Below are 16,107 nucleotides of genomic sequence, written 5' to 3' on the forward strand. Positions count from 1 at the left end.
GGCTTCCTAGGTGGTTCAGCTCGTAAAGAATTCACCTGCAGTGCGGGAGACCTGGATTTGATCCCTGGGTTGGGAAGATCCCCTGGAGAAGGGAATGGCTACCCACTCCAGTATTCTTGGGCTTCCCTTGTAGCTCAAAAAGAATCCACCTGCAATGCAGGAGACCTGGGTTGGGAAGATCCCCTGGAGAAGGGAATGGCTACTAATCCCAGGATTCTGGCCTGGAGAATTCCATGGATTATACAATCCACGGGGTCACAAAGAGTCAGACACGACTGAGCGACTTTCACGAAGCCTAAAATCATTTACATGTAGCACTGGAAAGAAATGTTTTTCCCCTGGCAGTGGTAGATTTAACTTCATAATTCATGAAGTAGGGGGAGAAGAAAGGAAGAAATGAGGGAGGGAGAGAGGGAAGGGAGGGTCTAGAGGGAGGGAGGGAAGAGGAGAGAGGGAGAGAGAATTAGGGAAGGAAGGAAACAAAAGAAGGAAAGGAGGAAGAGGGAGGGAAGGAGAGAGAAGAAAGGCAAAGCAGGCTGTCTTTCTGGCTGCCCGTGAGGTGATCCAGTTCCAAACAACAGAGCTGACTACGGACAGGGGGAGAAACAATGGTGACTACCAGCCACAGACTAGACGCCCGGTCGGCAGGACCAGAAAGGGTGTGCACGAAGAATCAGGATCCTCAACAGTCTCTGCTCAGAGACAGGCACAGGAGGCAGCAGGGCCGTCCCAGGAGAGGAGGCCTCGCCATCCCTCCCCAGGCATGCTTCACCTCTCAGTTTTCACCTTAAAGCATTTTTCACAGAGATTACTCAAACTAATAAGGCAGAAAACTGACGCTCAATAAATGATTATGACTGCTGTTGAATGATACACATAAGCTGAATTAAACTCTTTGAAAAGAAAGGTTATGAGAGATTATGGAAAACGGTTCAGCCATGTATTAACTGGATGACATATTCACCAGGCAGGAGAATGGGCTGAGAAGTAGAGGAATTTCTAGAATACTCTATGACTGCTGAATTGCTTAGGATTATAGTCTCTTAACTTGAACCTGGGGTATCTGTGACTACGTGCCAGAACCAGGCTCTGTCTGTTCAAGTACTCTAAGAGTCAAGTTCCTGGGAAAGACAGCAATAACCCAGTCACAAGCAGAAGAAAATTAGGAAGGAGGGGGGAAAAAAAATCCAGAAGCTATAAGAAAACTGAATTATCCTCCATGAATTCAAGCCAGAGGCCAAGTGCTTTCATATGGAGGGTATACCTCTCTGCCACCATCAAGGATTCCAGCTACCACCAAGGTGACCTCACAAACAGGTCAAAGGGAACCTCTTAATTACTGGCAAAAAGCCACTGGAAAGAGGGGCAAAACGAACAAAACATCCTCCAAGGAAACACCCACCCTTTCCTGCCTCCAAAAGTTCCTGGGTCCCTTCCCATAGGTCTTTCCAATCCTCCTCGCCTGAAAACTTTCTATCTCTTTCCCTTCTTTGTGGTCTCACCCACTAGGTTTCCGCTGGTTGCCCCTCACAGATCAAATGTGTTCAATACATTCTAGCAGTTCTAACCTCAGCCAGAAATGATCTCTTGGGAGCTGTTCCCAAAGCAGACAGGACTCCCCAGAAAAATCCAGCCATCCATCAGAAGGCTTCCACGTGACACAATCTGCAGGATCAATTCAAGAGTAGTACAGCCAGGAGATGCAGCCACAGGGAAAACAGACACCGCCAACTTAATAAGAAATCTGCCTAATATACTAACCCTGGCTCAAAAAAGCCAAACGTTTACCGAATTCCAGAAAAAAAATCAATCACTTCAAGGAACTGACAGGCCAGGAAAAAATTAGAATCATACAAACTGGAGATAACTTGAAACAGTTAAAGACAGGTTCCCTGAAAAGCTGACTCAGCGTGGTTTTGATGGCTTGCATGGGTCAAATTTTAAACAGTCCTGGACTAAACAAAATACCCTCCCAGGTTAAATGCCAGGAGTCTGTTACAACTGAATGAGCCCAAGGCTGAGTGAGCTCACAAGATGCTGAGCAGAAATTAGAAGCATATAATAGGGGTTCTTTCATCTTCCTGTTTGTCTGAGTCATCCCCAACCCTGGTTTCCCAATAATATCATACAATGCCCTCCCCCAACTACTATTACTAAACAAAAGGGGCTTTTACTTGGGTTTCTATGAGTAAAAGGTGGTGGAGGGGGATGGAGTCTCTGCTGTTGTACCAATTACTGCTTATTATTTTGACAGACAGCTCCTAAGCAGATCTATGGGAAGGTTTTTTTGTTACATTTTTTAACATGGCACCTAAAGACCAAGAGTAAATATATTCATGTTTTGACCAGAATTTGCCAAAGGGCTAACCAGCCACAGCACCAAAATGAGTCCTTACATTATAATAGTTTGACCATTCGAAGAGAAAAATGAGGACATTCCACAAGTTAGAAGATTATGATCCCCAGGTTCCTGACCTACCGACCGATTAAGTCCTGAGGGGTTTCTGCCAGCTTCTCTGAAACAGAGGTCCTGGGAAGAGCAAGCCCCTGGAAGGTACCCTAGACCAGGAAGCAGAGGACAAGGCCAAGGGGGTCACCCACAGATGTGTCTAAGACAGAAGCAGAACAGAAATGGGACAGACCGGCACAGCCTGTTTGGGGTCAAGGATTCCCATACAATACAAAAACATCCTCAGCTATTTTCCATTCCTGAATCCCACTAGAATAATGTCTCTTCTAGCCAATTAAAAAAAAAAAAAAAAAGGCCAACTCCCAGTGTTCTGAGCCACACTATTCTGGGACTGTAAACAAGTGAAGCAGCCAAACAACGTGATGGGTCTTCTTAAAGGAACGGTCTCAGTGAGATGAGGTCCACCACTGACTTCACCCAAGGACAGGAAGACTCACCCAGGCTTCCCTTTCAGACAGGACTCAAGGCTGCGGATTTCTGAGTCTAGGAAGGCCTGGCCCAGGAGACACTTTCTTAAGTGTCTCATGGACCACTCCTGGGTCACTGGGCTTCCCTAGTACCCCACATGTTCAGCGGGAAGGGATTTAACTTCCAGAGCTTTTTGGCATGAAGAGCACTCAGCTCTCCTACCGCTGGGGATCAGTTAGCATGAGGATGAAACAGGGGCGACAGACTCTGAGTGTGCTGCTCTGTTCTGCTAAGAGGGCAGTTATAGCAAGTCTGTAGCAAAGAGATGGTGGAGAATGGAGTGGTTGTAAAAAGAAAGAAAAACTTGGGGCTTAAGTATTTGTATATGCATATATTAGATGTGTATCTGTGTATATACAAATGTATAATTTTATTATATACATATACAGTATATGAATTTTTTCACCATTTCTGTGACTAGAAATATTTCAGCAAGACAAGATGTCTGAATCCCTCACAAGACTCAACAAAGAGGAAAATACTACCCACTACCTCCATTAAGAACTCTAATTGTTAGGACTTTATTCTTCTAACCTTTGAGTTATTTGCTAAGGGCGTTGTCTCTAACTTCAAGAGACTATAGATCTCTTGTCAGTGTGGATCATTTACTTACTGTGAGTTTCTAAATAATGGACCCATGAGTCTCTGGTTTTCCAAGTACAGTTCCAGTAATGTCTAGAAAAATCAATGACTACAACACAGAAGGTCTAACCATTTCACTAGAGGTTACAAAATATGCCAGAAAATAACATTGATTTCAGCTAAATTACTTCTGAAGAACAGAAAGAACCAGAAGAGGGAAGAAAAAGTGGTGTACTGGTTAAATGTTTTCCACTTCACTGGAATCCAGGTCTCCTATCAGAACAAATCTTCATCTCTTAGATCAGTTTCAATTTTAGCACCCTTGACATTTTGTACCAGGTTATTCCCTAGGTGGGGGTTACCCTATGCATTTTTTTTTTTTTCCCTATGCATTTTAAGATAGCAGGACTCTGGCTTCTACCCACTAGCCAGGAGCACATAATCCCTGATGCCCCAGCAGTGACAATTAGAGGAGTCTCCAAACATCACCAAATGCCCCCCCCCAACCCCCACCCCCGGGGGGGAGCAAAATCACCCTTGGTTGAGAACTACCATGCTAAATAATAACAAATGAGATTACTTTAACTTTTTCTTTATTATGTGAACTGAGTTCTTAAAAGTTTTATCAATATAAGTCTGGGGTTTTATCAATTTAAACCTGGGGTTTTAAGCAGGTGTTATTTGCACAAACCAAATGCCTATGAGTCACTACTGAGTTCTCTCACTCCTTCACTCGCCCACTCAACATACCAGCATTCCTGTTTCACCTCCAAACTTCGTCCCAAATTCATCAATGTCTTTCCATCTCACCATGACAATGATCGCGCCAAATCCAGGCTCCTTCTCCCCCTGCATCTACTACAGCCTCCTAAGTGGGTTCCCTACTTTCCTCTTGCCCTCTGCTAGACACTATAATGTAGTCTTCACACCAAAGCCAAGAGCATCTCTAAAAAACTTCTATCAGCGCAAGTGACCTTCTAGCATAAAGCAATCTGGTGCATCCCATGACACTTAAAATCCACACTTATTTTCATGGCCTACAAGGCCCTGCAGGATCCGGCAATTGCTTTCCTCTGCACCTCCATCCACCACTCTCTGTCAGCTCACTCCAGCGACACAGGCATTCTTTCTCTACTCAAACGTGCCAGCCCACCTGCTTTCTGTTCTTATTTTCCTCTGTCTGGAGGTCTATTTCCCCAGGTAGTATTAGCCATCAGGTCTTTGCTTTAGAGTCACCTCTACAATAAAACCTTCCCTGACCATCTGGCAAAAGTGGCTTCTCGGTCACTCTTCCTTGATTATACATCTAAACCACCTTTTTTATGTGTTTTACATGTGTGAACTTTGCTTTCCTCCCTTAATGGTAAGCTCTATGACGGCATGGACCAAGCCTTATCTCTGGAGCCTAGGAAATGACTGGCACCAGCATATATACTCCATAAATGTGATGAAATGAATGAAATGTCTTTGGCTAGTAGGCCAAATGTGTCCATTTAAGAGCCACCAATGAGTTCCTGCTTCTGAGACTAAAAGTCAATCTCTCCCCAAATTTGCCATTTCAGTATACACTCAAATGGCAACAGGTTAATGATAAAATTGTCACCTCCAAAAGGAAGCTTTTTGTCCTTCCAGGTTTTCCGAAAGAAATTAAATAATACTCAGATCACAAACAATAAATCTTAGGAGATTCTAGGCCAGAGAATTTGAGGGAACCTCACATAACAGTAACAGCCTACAGGCTGCTAAAATAATCCTTATGCACTAAACTGAAAATGACCAAAGCCCACAAATGCCTAGAAACATGCAGAGAAAAACAAAATTGGGGCCTAAACCATGAAATCTTCACTGATATGAGGAAGGAGTTCTTCAATGCTAACAGTCTTGCATTTACATAGAACTGTGTTTCATTTGATCCTCACCGTAGCCATGAGGAATTGGTGAGCTGATGCTACTGACCAGAATGAAGTTTGATTAGAAAGTTTAAATGACTTGGTGAGAGAGAACAGAAGTATCATGGCACAAGAATCTTGGAGCATAAATCCTCTGCCACTTACTGTAACTTGATCTTGGGAAGTCATTTCATCTCTCTGTGTTTCAGTGTCCTCATCGAGAAAATACACTGCTTGTAGATGAAATGCTGTTATTCCCCTAAAATGCATATGTTGAAATCCAACTCCCAACGTGATAGCACTAGGAAGTAAGGCCTTTGAGAGGTGATTCAGTCATGAGGGTAGAAACCTTATGAACAGGATTAGTGCACTTATAAAAGACACTCCAGAGAGCTTCTTCCTGCAACGTGAGGACACAGTGAGAAGACAGCTGTCATGAACCAAACACTCATCAGACACTGAATCTGTCAGTGCCATGATTTTGAACTTCCTAGCCTCTAGAACCATGAGAAATAAACTTCTGTTGTTAATAAACCTCCCCATCTATGCTATTCTATTATAACTCCCCAACTGACTAAGACATACAACTTACTTCATAGGCTGTAGTAGGGTGAAATTGCCCCCACCCCACCTCCAAAGATGCCCTCATCCTAGTGCCTAGAACCTGTGAATATGTCTGTCACTTCAGAGGGCAAAAAGGCTTTGCAGATATGACTGAATTAAGGACCCTGAGGTGGGGAGATTATGCTGGATTATCCAAGTGGATCCAACGTAACCACAAGGATCCTTGCAAGAGGGAGGCAGAAGGGCCACAGGCAGAGAAGCAAGTGACAGCAGAAGAAAAAAGATGGAAAAAAGGATTAGAAGATGTTAACACTACTAGCTTTGAAGCCGGATGGTGGGGCCACAAGCCAAAGTATACAAGAGGCTTCTTGAAGCTAGAAAGATAAAGAAACAAATTCTTCCATAGTCTCCAGAAGGAACACAGCCCTGTCAATCCATTTTAGGACTTCTGATCTCTGACCTATAATAAAATAAACTTGTGTTGTTTAAGTCATTGAATCTGTGATAATTTGTTACAGCAACAGTAAGAAACTAATACAGAGCTATTTATCATCAGGATTCGGTGAGCTCAAATGCTATGCACAGTGCCAAGTACCAAAGTAAGAGCTCTTTAAATTTTAACTATGATGAGCCAAGACCAGAACCCAGGGGAGATTCAGAGAAGCACTGCAGGAACAAAGAAAATAAGGTTCAGAAATTTGGTAGTATCGATCTAAATTCAAAATGCACATATCACTGGACAAAGATTCCATTTCTAAATAGATTTATAGGATATTCAATACATCCTTAGTTGCAACAACTCAAATATCCTGTATTAGGCTAAAATTATAGAAAAATCATTCAACCGAGTACTAGGCAGCCTTTAAATAATGAGGTAAACCCCAAAATGCAGATAAGGAAAGTTCTACAAGACGTATGCTTTGATGAAAAACAGCCAAGGACAGAACAGCAAGTATATTAGATTCCCTTTTTGTTGAAAAATTTAAAGGATGCTTACATATATCCATAAGCATAAGTGACAAAAATTCTAGAAGGGCACAGAGTTAACTGTTAATGGTAAATGTTCTAACAAAAGAGACCAAGAGCATGGAGTAGGAGGGGAACTCTTGTCATTGTATGTTCTTTCATATGGTTTTAGCCTTTTTACTAAGTATGCATGAGATATGCATTTCTAAAAAACTAAGGCTGAGATGTGACATCACTAATCAAGTATTTATGGGCTGATGTGTCCACCATTGTATGACCCAGGGCACAACACAGGAGTTCACAATCTAGCTGAGTTCACCATCTAGATTTATATCAGACAATCACCTCTCTAATTGTTTAAGACGTTCACATTAGAAAAGGGAACCAGACAGTTTCTCCACATACTTTTCCACTATGACTCTATGAGAACAAATCACTACCTAAAATTCTCATCTAATCCATTAGTCCCAACCAAAGCTGCTTGCAATTAATAAAATGTTATTTCCTGGGAAGTAGTCAATGTTTACGAAGGAAAAATCTTTACAGAACAACCCAATTATAATATACATATATATATAACACATTACAAGAAAAAAAGATGCACAAACAGTTGGATTTGTCTTCTTTGGTATACATTCTTCTATTTTCTTAATTCTCTATTAAGAAATATGCATCAATGCTACGAAAAGAAAATACAGCCTCCTCCCCTCAAAAAACACTCTTTTTGGTGTTGACACAACATCCATGAGGATTAATGGTCATCCCAAATCTTCCTCTCATTTTGTGAAACTGACAACACTGCAAAGTATTCCACATTAAAGAGAACTGGTGGCAAAACCAACAAGAATCATCCAAATCCAAGTGTTCCATTTATAAATATTTAGTCCACACTGTCACCCAATTAGAGCATAATCCATAAAAGAGACATTATTGCTAACAAGGGAGGCAGAAGGGGATCTGGGTCACTCTTCCATAACTCTATTAGTTCCTTTCAGCCAAGAAAGAAAAGCCTGTGTTAGCAAAGTATTTAGCTAACAATACATGTACGTAGAAATCATGATGCAGTTCATCTCCACAATCTTATCTAAAGAGCAAAAAGACAGATGAAAAATATTCAAGGGTAATTAGAGAGTTTCCAAGTGGTAACTTACAAACGTACTCCTCCAATCTGGAGGCTTGAGGAGTCATCACAGCTAAAAGTACTGAATGTACCACAAATACTCCCTGATACAGACAAATACAACAAACTGATGCTGACTCCAAATGCCAGGCCCGGTGATAAGGGCCTTTCCATTTCCATTGCTAATTTCTTTGAATCCTCTCAGTTGCTACTATGATGTGGAAGCGAAATTGAGGCTCAGAGTTTAAATAACTTATCCATGGTTATAGAGTCAGTGAGTGAAGCTAGGATGTGAATTCAAGCAGTCTTCATTCGAAAGTATAGACATGATAATGATACTAGCTTCAGTGGAAAGTATAAACATTTATCTACCCCCTTTCCCAATCGGCCCAATTGTCATATACTTTCATCTCCCCAACTTGCTCCTATCACTCACCACCCTCTCCCTAGCTCAGAATTAAATCAAATATTCTCCAGTCCTGTAACCACAGATGCCCTTACTGGCCTCTACTGCTCAGAAGCCAATATACGAGAATAAGAGCCCATCTGGAGAGGATACTACCCCTAGGAAATGCCCACTTTTCAAAGACCTGTCTCCCAATGGAGCTAGCAGGGTGTGACTTGCAGCCTTCCACTCCCCTGGGACTCACCGAAAAAGTAGTGTTTCTTTCCCTGTAACAGTTTCTCCTCATTCACGTGGATTCACAACTTACCAAAGTGCTCTCATTCAGAAAGTGGTTCTAAATCAGTTCCTTCTGATAATAACCCTAATAATAATAAAGACAGCTATCATATACTGAGTATTCATTATCTAACAGGCTTTACAAACACTGTCATTTCTTCCTCACAACCACCCAATGAAGTAGGCACTGTCCCCAGTTTATAGATGAGAACATTAAGACTCAGAGAGGTAAAGTACTGATAATTCAGCCGAAGGTCATGCAGCTGGTAAGTGACTGAACCTGACTCCGTGCAACTTAAGCTTTCGGAAGTCTTGCCTCTTAGCGATTAAAATGTGAGCTCCTCCTGGACGTTCCCTGAGAGTCACCTGCCAACAACACATCTCCTCCACTACCATCACTGAGCACTTACCTGAATTTCTTCATTTTCATCTACCAGGAGGAAACTCACAACCTTCTCAGTCATCTTCTTCCTCTTGGTCTCCTCATCCATCCCTTCTTCTTCCAGCACCTCCTGGACCTTAGTGACATGGTAGACAGTAACGGGGTGTCTCCTTTTGTTACCCCCAGAATGAGTCCTCTTCTGGCACTCGAGGCACAAGTTGATTTTGCAGGTCTGGCACCTCACCACTGCCCTCTGCTTCACACCTGGAGCGTGCCCATTGGGGCCCTTGCAGGGGTCACAGTAAGGGACATGGCCAGCTTTGAGTCTGATCCGCTCATGGTTTCTCAGGCGCTCCTGCCGATGGAGTTCCTCCTCACAACGGAGACACTGCAGGCTGCAACACTCATCACACTCGAAGACGGCTTCATCAGACCCGCTGCAGGTGTAACTCTCCTGGCACAGTAGCCCTGGGTTCAGGCCCTTCTCTGCTGGGGAAGCCTGGGCACTCATATTCAGACTAGAAGGAAACCACCTACCGTGTAACGGTAACTGGGCTTTCCCCAGGGGAAGTGAAGACACAGGTGTCCAGTCTGAAGACTGCACACAACTTCCACAGGGTTCTGAACACCCTAAAAAAAAAAGTGTCTTGTTTTTTTTAAAAAAACAATTAATGTCCTATTAGAATTCTTCACACACTCACAAATGTTCCAATGTTTAATTTTCTGCCTCTAAGACTCTTGAATCAGCAGCAGCGTTGATTTGGTTTGATAGTTTCATCCTCCATAAAGTGCAGGCAAATATGTGGTCAAAATCAACTTGAAAGGGTCTTTTATGGCTATCTGAGAGAGATCTGATGGATTTACTGAGGTGGGCTCATGGGTGGGGCCTCAGCCGCAAGGTTTTGGTAATGAAAGAGTGGTCAGGAGTTTTTCAATATTATCCAACCTCAAGTCAATATTTCTGGGGATACCTAGAATAGAGGCAGGAAAAGTATTTCACTCATCTAAAAGAAGTGCACCTTTACAAAAAGAATACAAAGATTGTGATTAAATATGAGGCCAAAACTCCCAAGAGAAATTTCATTCTTGAAAGTTAAACACTGACTCATTCTGATCCTAGAAATTTCTCTTCAAAATCATGATTAAGGCTGTTCCTTTTGAAAACAACAACTACCTCTAGGATCAAAGCACTTAAGAGACTCTCGCTTTATTTCCCAGACAGAAATTCTCTGTTCCCTGAGTTATTAAATTCAGAATTGAAAGCACTAAGCAAACAGTCCTTGAAGGGACAGCCTTCTGCACCCGTCCCTGCACTCCACAATTGGGAGAGGTGAAGAAAGATGCCTGTAAAAAGCTACAGGAGCAATAATAATAAACTCTAGCTCCATCAAAGTCCTGGGCAGGTCCAAAGACCCTTGTAACCCGGCTGTTTCAACTCTAGACAGATGCCTATTAAGGACTCTAAACCTGGAAACAGTCACCATTCTATGGTGCTTAAAAACAATTATTGTACTTCCTTTCGTCCTTTTCTCTAATTGCAAAAATAGGGAGCAAGAGGAGACAGAATTCCTTCACTATGGCCCACTACAAAGACAGACGTGCAGTAAGTTAAATAATTTTTCTCTTTGTCACTCAAAACCCAACTTTAAAATAACTTTAAAAAAAAAGAAAGAAAAATAAGTGGGGCAAGAAAGGGGCTTTTGTCCTTTCTACAATCATATTTCTAACTCCCCTTCGTCTGGACACACATTCTAATGCTCCAATGAAATGTAAAGCCCTCCTCTCAGGTATTCACTCCTCCCATACAGAAATCAATCTATCCATCTAATTTTTAGATAAACAGAGAAGGCGGAAAGGAATGACTAGGAGACCTTATTTACACCCTAAACACAGGCGTGCCCAAGCAGCTCCCGCAACGTTAACAAAAATCAAAACTGTCACAATTGATTAAAAATGTAAAACCAACCTTCAAAAGGATACCTCTCCGCCCACCAGGACCCAAGCAAACAGCCTGCCCACTCGGCCTCCCACCTCGACGCCTCTCCCCAGCCGGGGATTTCTCACCCTTCCTTCCTCCCAGGCAACACCACCTCAATCCGAGGGGCTGGAGCAGGATCTAAGAACAAAGAAGGTCCCCCCAAATCTCCCCCACGCTGGCAGAGGCCAGAGTCGAATCTATTGTTTATACCACCCCACCCCCACCCCAGCCGCACCCGCCCCCCCTTCCTCCCGGGGGCAGAGGGAGCTCCAGGGCTATCGCTCGCCCGGCGCAGGGCCGTGCCCTTCCCTCCCCGACCGCGGCGGCCCGGGAACCCCACCACTAAGCAGTTCTGTCGCGGCGAGGCGGCGTCCGGGAACCACGGGGCGCCGGTGGAGGCGGGGGCTGTTCTTCAGGGCACCGGTGGATCCATCCTCATCTCCATCTCCGCCCCCCCTCCTCCTTCGCTGTCTCCCGGGCTTCCTCCTCTCCTGTTGTCAGTTAGGATCAGCTGATCGGAGTGAACTTCTCCCTGCTCGGACTAACAGGAAGGCGTGAGCGCTGCAGTCCACTGAGGGAGGAGCGGGAGAGGTGGAGCCTGACAGCGGCGAGGGCGGAGAGGTGCGAGCACAGCCTCCTGGGAAGTGTAGTTCCTCGGAGTGGCACCCTTCCCCAACTTCCCGGAAGTGAAGCCTCTGAATGACTACAACTCCCGATACGGAAGACGCTGCTCCTGCGAAGAGGCGCTAGAGACAGGCCCTCGAGCATTATGGGACTTGGAGTTTTTGCGCTGACTGCGGTTTCCGCAGGTTTCAGCACGTTGGTCCTGGGTAGTGGCCAGAGAAGGAGTGGCTCTAAATTAGAGAACTGATGTAATGTGTAGTATAGGCCAGGCAAATAATTCGATTTCAAGTAACTTTTATTGCGCACCATTCCTTTAGAAATGTGTTAAAAACAGGCAGTCTCCAGTTACCCAATTTCGTCTTGCACAAACTAAGACCAGAAAGAATTTATATGAGAATATGAGTAGTCTTGGAATGTTCTGCAAGTCAAGCATTAATTTTTTTTTCCTCCATTAATTTATTTCTCTGACCTTTCCTTACTTACCTTCAGAACTTCCAAGTTTTAAATCGGCTTTTGGTTAGAGAAGGGTACATTTATCCAGGTAAATTTTCAGGCTACAATACAAGCTAATGGTTAACACTGTTTTTTTGTTTGGGTTTTTTTTTTTTTTTTCAATTGTCTTTTATTCAGTGCTTTCACTTTTTGTCTTTTCTGTTGTTTCTTAGAACAACACCGGAAGAAAGCCTGGTGTAAAGAGCACTGGTCTGAGGTGCTGAAGACTATGATTTTTCTAAAAAGCTCTTGGGCAAATCATGCAACTCTCTATGAAATAAAAGGACTGTATCAATGGAATCTCCAAGGTCCCTGCCAATTCTCATGTTATCTGACTCTGTCTTGATAATTGTTAACCCAGGAGAGAAAGCGATGGTTAAGTGACTTGCCAAGGTCATAAAGCAAATAATTGACAAAGCTGGGACAAGAACCCATCTCCTGAATTAAAGTGAGATAATTTTTTACCTGATGATTCAAGGGACATAGTTAGACCAATAGTAAAGCCAAATCTACATAACAAAGTATAAGTTATTTGTGAGGTTTAAATTGCTGAAAATTATGTTTTCAAGACTGGTCAGATAGTCAACAGTTGGACTAACAACAAAACTTTGTTGAGAAATGCCACATCACAAATCGAGATGCTAAGAACTAAGCTATCTGTAGCAGTTTGTAATTTTCAGGTTTTAAAGGGAGAAGAGGAAAAGAGGGATTTTAGAAATGAACTTAAGATAAAAGATCTTGAGCTAGGCTCTAAGGATTGGCTAGCATGTCACAAAATTTCCCTAAAAGGTTTTATTTCTAACCTACCACAATAATTTTTTATAATCTTAATAGTTTGCTTCATACTCCTAAGCATAAAATGAGGATATTAATATATCTTGAGGACAAGATGGTATTTAAGTAAGTAAGTGAAGTCGCTTCAGTCATGTCCGACTCTTTGCAACCCCATGGACTGTAGCCTTCCAGGCTCCTCCGCCCATGGGATTTTCCAGGTAAGAATACTGGAATGGGTTGCCATTTCCTTCTCCAAAGTGGTATTTAATCCTTTTTAAAACTTTAAATGGTATTTAATCCTCCAGTACTTTGGCCACCTGATGCGAAGAGCCAACTCATTGGAAAAGACCCTGATGCTGGGAAAGATTGAAGGCAGGAAGAGAAGGGGACGACAGAGGATGAGACGGTTGGATGGCATCACCAACTCGATGGACATGAGTTTGAGCTAACTCCGGGAGATAGTGAGGGACAGGGAACCCTGACATTCTGCAGTCCACGGGGTTGCAAAGAGTAGGACACGACTGAGAGACTGAACGACAACAACCGGGAGATAGTGGAGGAGCCGGAGGAGCCTGTGTGCTGTAGTCCGTGGGGTTGAGTGGGGACTACAGATTTGACTTAGCAACTGAATGACAACAAACCTAGTGGTTAACTCAGGGAGGGAGCTGATATGATCAGGGCACATGGTAGGCATCTGGGTGTTTGTTGGTAGTGTTCTATTCTTGACCTTCGTAGTAGCTATACCAATACTCACTAGATTTTGCTCTACACAATTTCTGTGTTTTTTGTACTTTCCCATTTGTATACATTGCAATACAATACAGTTAGTCGCTCTGTGCAACCGCATGGATTTTAGCCCACCAGGCTCTGCTGTCCATGTAATTCTCTAGGCAAGAATACTGGAGTGGGTAGCCATTCCTTTCCCTAGGGCATCTTTCCAACCCAGGGATCGAAACCGGGTCTCCTGCAGATTCTGAGCCACCAGGGAAGCCCATTTGTATATCTCACTATAAAAAATAAAATTTAAAAATCTTAATTAGAAAAAACTGAATAATGCAAAAGGTGACAGGAAAGTAGAACCTACAAGGTAAGCAAGCCAAGTTTTTGGACTTACTGATTTCCTTAGGTCACTCAGCACAGCATTTTAAAGGTCTTTTTTTTTTTTTTAAAGGTCTTAACCCCAACAAGACATGCAAAACAAGTAAAAGGTTTTCAGGTTTGTCGTTTTAAAATATGATAATCTATTTCATCAAATTATGTTTGAGTCCACCAACCTATGAGCTATATTTTCCTTCCAATAGTTAAGGCAGAAGTTGTGAATCAAACTGCCTTAATCAATAAAAGAAATGATTTGGTTCACATAATTGAACAATCTGGGGATTATCATTTCTGCCAAATCTCAATCTTGGCGTCAAATAACATATTCAAGATCTTATTTCCTTCTCCATTTCTCATCTTTGAGAAATGCACTCAATTTTTGACAAAGGTGCAAAAGCAACTCAGTTACAGGAAGCGTTGTCTTTCCTTTATCTTTGAGGAAGAATGATACTGGAGTAATTGCACACAAAAAAAATAGGCAAAAAGAAAAAAAATTAACCTCAACTTGAACCTCATACTTCACACAAAAATTGATTAAAAACTGATCATAGATATAAATGCAAAATGCAAAACTATAAAATTTTAAGAAGAAAACATGAGAAAATCTTCAAGACCTAGGCTAAGTGAAGAATTTGTTGACATGACAGTAAAAGCACAATTCATAAAAGAGAAAGTTGATACAATGAGATGTCAACAAATTAAAAACTTTTTCTCTGCTAGAAAGGTACTAGAAAATACCTTGATCCCTAGCTGTGCCAGTCAGATTCTCTGCCCAGGGCATTTAGAAATAACATCCAAAAACAGTGAATAGAGTGGACATTTGCTACAGAGAGTTTGCTCAATATATAATCTCCTTTCTGTGTTTGAGATATATATCTGTTGTGTGAGAGTTGATGAGACATTTGTTCAATCAGTAGGCTGACCATGGACCATGAGTACATAGTAACAACATTAAATAAATAAATAAATAAAAAGTTTGGAATTCAAAATGAAACTTCTGTTTCCTCGAGCATGCTTGACATGGTATTCTAAAAAGACTTATGCAGCAGAATACTCAGATGTTAAGTAAACTACAAAAAATATATACTTAAATACATTACTACACTGACAGGAAAATAAGAGCAATCCCCAAGTGTTAAAAAGAGAAAGTCAAAAAAGAAAGCTAAAAAAAAAAAAACCACAAGCAGGGTGGTAATTCCCGGGGAAGTTTGGGAGACTATCCTAGAGTCTTTTTTATATATATATTTATTTACTTTATTCGGCTGTGTCAGGTCTTAGTTGCAGCACTCGGGATCTTCAATCTTTGTTGAAGATCTTCAGTCAAGACGCAAACTCTTAGCTGTGGCATGTGGGATCTAGTTCCCTGATGAGAGATCGAACCCGGGACCCTTGCATTGGGAGCACAGAGTCTTAACCACTGGACCACCAGAGAAGTCTCAGAGTCTTGATAACAATTACTAAGGAGAGAAACAGAAGAGAAAACTGGGCCATAAAAGAGAGTCCTTGCAAAAGAAAAGAAAGTGAAAGTCACGTGTGACTCTTTGCAACCCCAAGGACTATACAATCCATGGAATTCTCCAGGCCAGAATACTGGAGTGGGTAGCCATTCACTTCTCCAGGGGATCTCCCCAACTCAGGGATCAAACTCAGATCTTCTGCATTGCAGGTGGATTCTTTACCCGCTGAGCCACAAGGGAAGCCCCCCAAGAAAGCTTGGAGTCCAAGGATGGACTAAAAAATTTTACCTGCCAGCAGGGGGAGCAAGAAAAGAAACCTGTCTCTATGTGTGACTATTGCTCAGTTCTTAAGTTGTGACTTTGCGACCCCATGGACTGTAGCACGCCAGGCTCCTCTGTCCACCACTATCTCCCACAGTTATAGGTGGACTATATCCTATAGTAATGATCACAAGTGTCTCTTCTAAAAATTTGTAAACATGGTTTTATCATCATGAAGGTCTGAGGTTTGAAATGAAAGGAGAAATAGACAAATGCACAAAGAGTTGAAGGAAATCAGTT

General features: G+C 42.4%; 1 protein-coding gene across 1 annotated transcript in view; it reads right to left on the reverse strand.

Annotated features, from left to right (window-relative positions):
• ZFYVE1 (zinc finger FYVE-type containing 1) overlaps window positions 1-11,659 on the reverse strand; it is a 44,398-nt gene extending 32,739 nt beyond the window's left edge. Inside the window, exons 1-2 of the mRNA XM_065941708.1 lie at window positions 11,442-11,659; window positions 9,152-10,094 (exon numbers count right to left, since the gene is read on the reverse strand). Of these exons, the coding sequence (XP_065797780.1) occupies window positions 9,152-9,634 (483 nt within the window). The 5' untranslated portion in view covers window positions 9,635-10,094; window positions 11,442-11,659. The remainder of the gene's footprint in view (window positions 1-9,151; window positions 10,095-11,441) is intronic.
• Window positions 11,660-16,107: the final 4,448 nt, after the last annotated feature.

The sequence above is a fragment of the Muntiacus reevesi genome, chromosome 7, assembly GCF_963930625.1.
Source record: "Muntiacus reevesi chromosome 7, mMunRee1.1, whole genome shotgun sequence".
NCBI classification, from domain to species: domain Eukaryota; kingdom Metazoa; phylum Chordata; class Mammalia; order Artiodactyla; family Cervidae; genus Muntiacus; species Muntiacus reevesi.